Below are 8,663 nucleotides of genomic sequence, written 5' to 3'. Positions count from 1 at the left end.
AACGGAAAACTTGTCATAAATCGTTTCAACGGCAATATTTGTATATTGCGTCAATGCGTTGGCAGAACAAGTGTTGAGTGGGAAGTACCCTGTTTGAATGTATCGAATGGGATTTTGGAACATATGATTCGTGGAGCTATTTGGTTTACGGGAGATTGTTTGTAGTGTGCAGATGTATACAAGGTTTAGAAACATGATTTTCTATTGAGCACAGCATCCGATGGTATTTCCATTATTTTTACAGTGATTAAAGGGCAAAGAGAACAGGTATTCATTCATAAGGTACGGCGAGAGGAACTCAATAACCTTGATTGCTCCCCGAACCTGTCACATCGATGCACGGGCTCCTCCACCGGAGTTTCATTCACACGCGATTCGTGCCCGAATTCACAATGTACCGAGATTTTACCGACAATGTAACACTTAACAGGACTCTCGAAAATATTGTATAATAACCAGTATTTCCTACCCCCTGAACTCTCTACTTTTCTCATGAGTTACATAATCCACGATTTCAGCATTACGAAATAATACGATTATTTCGATGACTCACCATTTTTTTTTTTTTTTTGACAGGAACCGTATCCGAACCCTGGAGACACTTCCAGCTACGGTTGACTATGGACGCACAGAAACACGTTATCTAGACTTTGACACACTTCTCGTAAATCGTGGAAGACCGGTGAAATTATCGTTTTACAAAACACGCAGGACTCATACAGTGTATTTTACGATTGCCGCTTGCAAACACTCGCGAACAAATTGGATTCGATACTTGTTCAAGCGAATGACATTAGAGCACAACAAAACAGTCGCTCACCGGCTGACATTTAAGAACACGTCTTGTCTACATCCAACCACTCCAAATACCCGAAACAGACTGGCTGCTTCCTTTTCAAATCGCAATCTATCTTTGTAAACCGCCGTTAGACGGCAGCATGAAGCGAAAGGCGCGCCATGTTTAACCGCCAATAAGAGCGCGCTCGTTCGAACGTTGCTCCAATCAGAACGGAACAACCTACGTGCCGAAATTCTCTTTGGAATATCTATGGGGTGTCTGAGAATTTCATGGCTCATCAGTATTTATCAAAAAAAAACTCTTTTTTACAAAGACTAATCGATGAATTTAAAATTTGTCAAAAAATGACTGATGAGGATTTTTCGAAGCAATTTATTATGTACTGAATGAGACTAGGGCTGTGAATTACTTTCGTTATATTATTTTTAAATTATTCGATATTAATTCTAACGTATCATACTACCTAAAACCTAATTCATATTCTACAAGTAATTTCTAAAACGTAACGAATCATATGTTGTGAAAGTTTTTTACTACACAACAAGTTGCAAAAGTTTATTGTAGATTATATGAAATATTGCATATACGATAAGTGAAAGAGAAAAGGGGTATAAAAGCGGAGAAATCACCCTATATGATTCCTCTGGTTTTATGGACCGCCGGTGTTCCCAGATTGCTCCCCCTAAGACGCAACCCACCAACCAAGTCAATTGTTCTTAAATAATATAAATTGGAGACTAAGAACTTAGGCCAACAGTGGCCGAGCTCGAACAAACAATCTGTCTTTCACTCATGCAATCGAGCATAACACAATGCAGGAGAAAAAACAAGAGACGAATGAATGACGGGCAGTACGATTCATTAAATAATTTATTGTTTTCCTACAAAGCTTTTGCTTTTGTTTATTCAATTCGGAATCGTGAGACTTGATCATCCTATTTTTTGTTTCCAATACGTTTTTTCTCACGGATGCTTATAATTAACTTTTTTAAACTCAAAGTGCACCTTGCAATAATATCACGAAATGTTTTAATCATGTTACAGAAACACCAACGATCGCGACAACAGTGAATAAGAACAATACCAATGTGGCCATTAAAATTTTTCCATATAAATATTCAAATTGAAATTTCAATAGTGACATTTTTACAAGAGACAAAAAATGTTAACATAGAAATATATCAGTATTATGGTGGAAGGAGCTTTCGAAGAAATAAGAAATTAGAAATAAAAAATTTAACTACCTGCAAATTTGAAGCACGAACAGATGCATGACAAACTGCGTTTGCTGTTATTACGAGGAATTTCATGCACGGCGTGACTTGCTTTTGGTATCCAATGAATATTGCATCTTTGCCAGATGCATTCAATTATTTCTAGGTTTTCTGTTCGTAGACAAACGAAAAAATGTATGAATATTCTACGACGGAGTTTATTTCATGCCGCGAAATGGAATTAGTTTGAAATGAGTAGCTAATACGTTAAGAAGTTAAATCTAACTTAAATACCACAGATAAAGAAGAAATTAAGTGTATTTCCTTTGAGATTCTTTGAAAAGTGAACTCAGTTTTTTAGATTTACTGACAATTAATTTTAACACGTTACAACATCAAGTGAAGTCCATTTAAGCATGAACTACGTTGTTCAAGAGTAGAAAACACGACCAAGATCAAATTCTCAACATATTAATTTCTTTCATAAAATTCATCTAACAAAACCTCTATAGCTTGCATTAAAAATTGTGATTATGATTATATCGAAATATATTGACATTTTGAATGCACAAGCAAGTAAATATAAAACTTGTATTCATATGAAAATTGAGACCAATATTAAATCCTAACCAAGATGTCGAATCATTTGGATAAATTTAAATACTTGATGAAAATATCACACAATTTACTGACATATAAAATACACATATAAATTCTGTAAAATATTATCATATTTGTCCTTGAGAGGTTTTAATAATCGCATGAATGTTACCAACCATGGTCGCGAATATTCTATGCAGTGGTTCATGCCGCTAGAGCTCGTGGTTGACGACGTTGAAATCAGCAGCAGCGCAGTGTTGATCTGACATTAAACGTATTTCCTCTCTCAAAGTAGAGAAGAGGCCTTTACCGCGATAAATTTCTGTATAATATTCTTTAGGCTGCTGTGAGTCTTTCCTCTGAAAAATGCCGCGCGGTAAGCGCAAAAATTAATATAGTTTTCATTTCGGACAATTATTATCATTTCTTCCCCACCACATTTATTCGCGTGAAAAACGTACTTTCGTACGTTTTGACCTCGAAGAAAGAATCTGGATTAAAACACCATTTTCTTTTAGGTAAATTTGTCGGTTATAAAGGCCGGAGTCGTCATTTCACTAACCCCGAGGAACTCGAGGAGCAACGACGCCAGGAGGAAAGAAAACTCCAGTGGAGAGTCAGTATTTTTAAGTTAACCAACAGCACGACGGCTTAGATATTATTATTAAGTACGTAAACTCGAATTGTTCTTTGATGGTCAAGAGTGATTCCTGCACCACTTGTGAGATTTTTACGGAGCACAATACTCCATTCAGGTGCAAATCACATTTAAGAGACCAAACGCAAACCTTCAGAAATTCTTAACTATTAAAAGCAATGGACAGAGCCCAACATATGATTTATATCATCTGTTTTTTCCACTTGCATTTATTCTTTTCAAAGTGTTATATAAATTTTACTTATGGGGCTGGTAAATAAAGACTCATTATTATAAAGAGGAGATTTATGCTTAAAGGCTATAGTGGTGTTGTTCTTTTTAGAAAAACAAAGGAAAGGATAGCTCTAGTGATGAAGAGGATGAACCTAAAGCACGAGGTTACTCGTCTAAAACTTCTAGTTCTTCAGGAACAGATAGTGATAGCGAAACAGACTCAGAATCTGAAACTGAGGTGGGTTGAATTGTTGCTCAATAGTTTGCTCAAAAGTTCTGTCCAATTTACAAATGATAATTTTCATTTTATAATATGAACAGGTCAAGACAAAGGGTGTAGAAAACTTAATTCAAGTTGAAAATCCGAATAGAGTACAAAAGAAAGCAAAAAAATTATCTCGATTAAATCAATCTTTAGACTCTGCAAAACCAGATTTATCTCGGAGAGAACGGTAATAATTATTACAATATACATGTATCTCTGTATGTATACATACTCTACAATACGAATTTCTGTATTCTAAAAATTAATAAATTCGTCGCCTTTTTCAGAGAACAACTAGAAAAGCAGAGAGCTTATGCGAATTATCAAAAACTGCATGCGGAAGGTAAAACGGAAGAAGCTCGCGCGGATCTAGCACGATTAGCCATAATTAAACAGCAACGAGAGGAAGCAGCGCGAAAACGAGAAGCGGAAAAGAAGCAGAAGGAGCTTGCTCAGCAAAGGAAAACAGAATTTACGCAAAAAGCACTTGGCAAAAAATCATAGAATGTTTGAACTTGTGTCAATTAAAACACACTTTATGTCACAGCTACTACTACAATTAACAATGATGAGCAGTTTAAACTCTACTTTCATATTGATACTAATTGACTAAATCGATTCACGCATTTACAGTATGCGTTTGATTGAAATGCCCTTCATGAATTGTGTATAAATACGATTATTAAAATAACTAAACTATATTTGCATTTTTATTCAATTTCCTCCACCATACGAACAATGTACTAATACACAATTACGGACGGCTTGACAAAAAATGACAGGTATATTACTATTATTTTGTAGCCCATAAAAGAAATGTATATATGATAGATATAGTTTATTTATAAGAATAGGTAAATTTTTGTTTACAAGATTTTGGTTATATAATGATTCATTATGTGTGCAAATTGTAAGTAATTAATGCTTTGACAAGATAATAGTGTTCAAAGTTCAATGTAATATAATGTCTTACTTAACATTGGTTAGAAGGAGAGAAGAAATAGGGTATAAGGCACAGTAGTGCTTCTACATTCGAGCTGGTACGATGTGGGCGGATATCATTTACGTTGTGCTATTGTCATTTTGTGTATTTATTGGATTTAATTACCGAAAAATCGAAGATCCATATGTGAAAAAATGGACCAGCACAATTCTCGGTCTCGCATTATCTCTAATCGTCTCTGAAAGTCAAATACTTCATCTGTTAATCAGCACTGCGATTAACGCAGTAATCATAACCAAAATCTCACCAAAGTATATCAATGTTTTATATCAATCTCTTGATTTAAAGTAGGATTATTTAAGACTTTCATCGTTCCGTTTGGTTTTTTCTCAATCCTATCAGATAAGTGTTGTAATCTCGCATTAATGTCTTATGTCAAAATTTGAACAAAATATCTGTCTGACATTTGATTATTTTACTGTCTGCAGTTTAATTGGTGATATTCATTTTTTATTTTGTCGTATCTTACATTATAAATATAAATTAAATAATAACTCTGTTATTTCAAGGCAGAATATACGAATATATCTTGGTACTCTGAGAGAGAGAGAGGTACTTACTACTTAAATATCAAATTACCGGCAATTGTAATTTGATCATCAAACGGCAATATTAATATGTTGAAAGTCTTTGAATGCCCTATTTTCAATCATTTAGTTTCACGCATGTTACATTAATTTGCATTTATAAGATTGTAAAGCATGTCATGTAAAAGTTGTTCTAGTTTTCAAAGCTAGGTAAATTATAAATTATTCAAATGGAAAATTGAAAAAATTCTCATATATGTTATTTTTATTTTCTATATGAAACTCTTTTTTCGAATTATTTTATCATATGTATTTCTTTTTAAAATTACTTTTTTTTACAGGAAATGTCATGTGGTCAGCATTTTTTTTTCATTCTTCTATCTACTTATTATATTTCGATTAGGGGAATATATTGGTTTACGAGAAGCATCAACTCATACAAACCTCATACTTATGATATCAACCCTAAAATTGTCTGGACTAGCTTTTGAATTAAATTCAGCTAGCAATGCACCACCTGATGATGCAGAAGGAGTAAATTCTGAAGCATTAAAGGATGTTGGATTTATGGATGTGTTCCATTATACTTTCAGCTATATGGGACTTTTGACTGGTAATTTTTTCACATTCTAATCAACTACAATTAATCTGATTTTCATATTGCATTAAGCATAATATTTTCTCCTACAGGACCATATTACAGATACAGAACATACTGGGATCATTTATATAGACCATTTGCTAAATATGCTGAACCATGGCCTGAGACACTTCACAAACTTAAACAAATTGCTTGCTTTGTTGTATTGTTTCTTATAATGAGCAAATTATACCCCACCAGAGTAATATTGATCTTTTTCTTAACACTAAATGCAAACAGGATTGTTAATGATAAAGTTCTGTTTTACATTTCAGTATGTCTTGACAGAGGAATTTGCTGAACGGTCTTTCCTTTACAAACACTTTTACATGTATCCCACATTTGCAACTTTTCGACTAAGAATGTATATTGGCATGGTTTTTGCTGAATGTGCTTGCCAAATGGCTGGGCTTGGCATATATCCTGCACAGTCTAAACCCATCAAAGGACTAGGACCTCGAGATTACAAAACTATCGAAACACTGTAAGAATATTGTTTTCCTTGTTAATTTGATACAAAAATGAAACAGTTAAGTGTTACAGGTCTAAAACACCCGAGAAATTGAAAGAGGTGGAATACAACAGTGATACTGTGCTCAATATGGATATTTGGAGACTAGAATCCTGTCAATCAGTGAGAACAGCTATGAAAGTATGGAATGGTTGTGTTCAGTACTGGATGGGTGTCTATGTATATAAGAGATTCCCACTGAAAAGTCTAAGGACTATGGTTACATTTATACTGTCTGCTGTTTGGCATGGTTGGGCACCTGGTTACTTAATCTGTATGTGTCAGATTCCCGGCTTTATGTTAACCGATGATCTAGTCATGAAATATTATAATCAAAGTCCAAAAGATAGTATTGTAAGTTCTATCTCTAGCATTTGTTTTTTTTAAATAACTGGTCGAAATTAAAACTCCTCGTGTAATGTGCTATTTTCAGGCTCAGAAATTGTGGTACATGTTTGGATGGTATGAAAAAACAACTTGCATGGCATATTTGGGAGTGTCATTTCTGTTACTAGATTTCTATGATATTATGCATTATTATAAAAGTGTGTATTTCTCTGGACAGATAATAGCAATTTTAATGTACGTATTTGTTCTCTGCTGCAAGCCATATCTTTTGAAGAGAACTACAGAAAGTAAGGACAAGGACAAACGTAGTCTGTGATTTTTTTTGCAATACATAAAGCTGCATGTCTCTTTAATATTTAGATATACATAGGAGTAATTAAATGAAACGTGCATTATAACACGTTCCGCCTACGTTTACGCATTGAGCCATCTAAAAATTCTTAGAATAGTGTAGGTACTTTTTATAGAATTATTACATTTTCCTTTTTTAGTACAAATGATAAGAACATTTATTGACATAATGTCAATGATTACAATTAGAATATCCAATTAAAAATGTAATAAATTTTCGTACTATTATCAAATTAGTCAATTTGTAGGCTAACGAAAAGACTTTGAGCTTATGCTGTCTAGAAAACGAACACAAACATTATCCTCGGATATTTAGAGGGATTTCAATCTTTCATTTATACAAATAAGAAATAAAAAGTTCTATTTCTTGGATAAGACAATCTTTATTGATCCTCCACCCTCCACATCTCTACAAAGATTTATTCCTCTCCTTAAACAAGAAAAATAATTTTTTATATATTGCAACATCCTCTTACCTCTAAAATACTTACTCTATCGATGTTTGCAGACACCTGAAAAAATAAACACAGGAAAAGCGAAAGGATCCCCCACTCCCCCACCCTCAAATTTCCCAATTATTTTTTAATTGTGGCGGCAAGTGTTTCAAGCGATGATCGTATTTAAAAATTGAGATCTTTATAGATTAGTCCGAAACGATTGATTTACGCTGCAAAAATTTCTCGCGAATATACGTATGTACTAAACAATCGCGTGTAACAAATTATTATTCATCTTGAAACTATCAAAATAAAACAGATCAGATTCAAAATAATATACTTGTCTTTAAAAAAAAACTCGACAACGATTATTATCATCTCGAAAAAAACTAGTTTTAAACGTTCAACTTTAAAACGATCCATTGAAAAAAAAAAAAAGAATAAAAAAGAAACATATATCTCAGTATACTGCTCTTAAGTAATTTGCGAAAAGGATATTCGTACTTTAGGAGAAATCGAATACTTTTAAACCTGTTCAACTTACGAATCAGACCTAAACAGCTGCGAACAAAGTAGTACCTGCTCGGCTTCTAATGAACCATTACTCTGGAGAAATGATCTCTCTCAAGAAACACGCGAAGCAATTGGTAGACATAACAGTTGAAATGTGAGTCGTTGCTCGCGAGGTCTGGTGATGCTCACGTGCTACCTGCAAACCGGACGGTGGTCGAGACCAGCAACCGCGTGTGGCTTTTGGTTGTGCTCTCTGCTTATTTCTCTGCATTCGAGACCGTACCCTCTGCGATTTCTGCACGCCGACCCCCCACAGAGAGAGAGACAGCTTTCGCTCACACACTTTCTCTCTTTTTCTCGCCCTGATCGACTCGCGAACCTGCTTTCACCAGACCACCAACCGCTCGCTACTGCAAACTGCTTACAGCCCTGCTACTCGGCTTACTGCTTACTCTCAGCTACCCCATCATCGGCTACACTCGCCACGCCACTCCTTTCCACCGCCTGTGGCACCATAAAATTACAACTTAGTTATAAGGAATAAACGTGTTATATCCGTGTGTGAGGATTTTGATATTTCTTTT

The 8,663-nt window shown here is 34.5% G+C and overlaps 3 protein-coding genes across 3 annotated transcripts in view; 2 read left to right on the top strand and 1 right to left on the bottom strand.

Moving 5' to 3' along the window:
* Positions 1 to 2,826: 2,826 nt before the first annotated feature.
* Positions 2,827 to 4,291, top strand: LOC108578878 (28 kDa heat- and acid-stable phosphoprotein). Its single transcript, XM_017942289.1, has 5 exons — positions 2,827 to 2,989; positions 3,132 to 3,229; positions 3,594 to 3,722; positions 3,806 to 3,936; positions 4,037 to 4,291. The coding sequence occupies exons 1-5, from the start codon at positions 2,980 to 2,982 to the stop codon at positions 4,251 to 4,253; spliced, it is 585 nt and encodes a 194-aa protein (XP_017797778.1). The 5' UTR covers positions 2,827 to 2,979; the 3' UTR covers positions 4,254 to 4,291.
* Positions 4,292 to 4,794: 503 nt separating this feature from the next.
* On the top strand, positions 4,795 to 7,181 carry LOC108578870 (lysophospholipid acyltransferase 7). The gene is made up of 6 exons (XM_017942279.1): positions 4,795 to 5,003; positions 5,621 to 5,892; positions 5,970 to 6,121; positions 6,195 to 6,403; positions 6,463 to 6,784; positions 6,864 to 7,181. Exons 1-6 carry the CDS (start codon positions 4,795 to 4,797, stop codon positions 7,092 to 7,094), a joined length of 1,395 nt encoding a protein of 464 aa, XP_017797768.1. The 3' UTR covers positions 7,095 to 7,181.
* Positions 7,182 to 8,269: 1,088 nt separating this feature from the next.
* Positions 8,270 to 8,663, bottom strand: part of LOC108578861 (serine/arginine-rich splicing factor 2) — a 3,529-nt gene continuing 3,135 nt past the window's right edge. Inside the window, exon 5 of the transcript XR_001891460.1 lies at positions 8,270 to 8,583. The gene's annotated coding sequence lies outside the window, so the exon portion shown is untranslated. The remainder of the gene's footprint in view (positions 8,584 to 8,663) is intronic.

This window comes from Habropoda laboriosa, unplaced genomic scaffold (genome assembly GCF_001263275.1).
Source record: "Habropoda laboriosa isolate 0110345459 unplaced genomic scaffold, ASM126327v1 scaffold62, whole genome shotgun sequence".
NCBI lineage: Eukaryota > Metazoa > Arthropoda > Insecta > Hymenoptera > Apidae > Habropoda > Habropoda laboriosa.
The sequence above is the reverse complement of the archived record's forward strand: the minus strand, read 5'-3'. Positions and strand labels throughout refer to the sequence as shown.

Bases quoted from the DNA above. Each gene is read 5' to 3' on its own strand.
- LOC108578870 (XM_017942279.1), top strand. From the start codon at position 4,795: ATGTGGGCGGATATCATTTACGTTGTGCTATTGTCATTTTGTGTATTT. The intron at 6,122-6,194 runs GTAATATTGATC...TTTACATTTCAG, and splicing joins GCAAATTATACCCCACCAGA to TATGTCTTGACAGAGGAATT. The intron at 6,404-6,462 runs GTAAGAATATTG...TAAGTGTTACAG, and splicing joins TACAAAACTATCGAAACACT to GTCTAAAACACCCGAGAAAT.
- LOC108578878 (XM_017942289.1), top strand. The intron at 3,230-3,593 runs GTCAGTATTTTT...TGTTCTTTTTAG, and splicing joins AAAGAAAACTCCAGTGGAGA to AAAAACAAAGGAAAGGATAG. The intron at 3,937-4,036 runs GTAATAATTATT...CGCCTTTTTCAG, and splicing joins GATTTATCTCGGAGAGAACG to AGAACAACTAGAAAAGCAGA.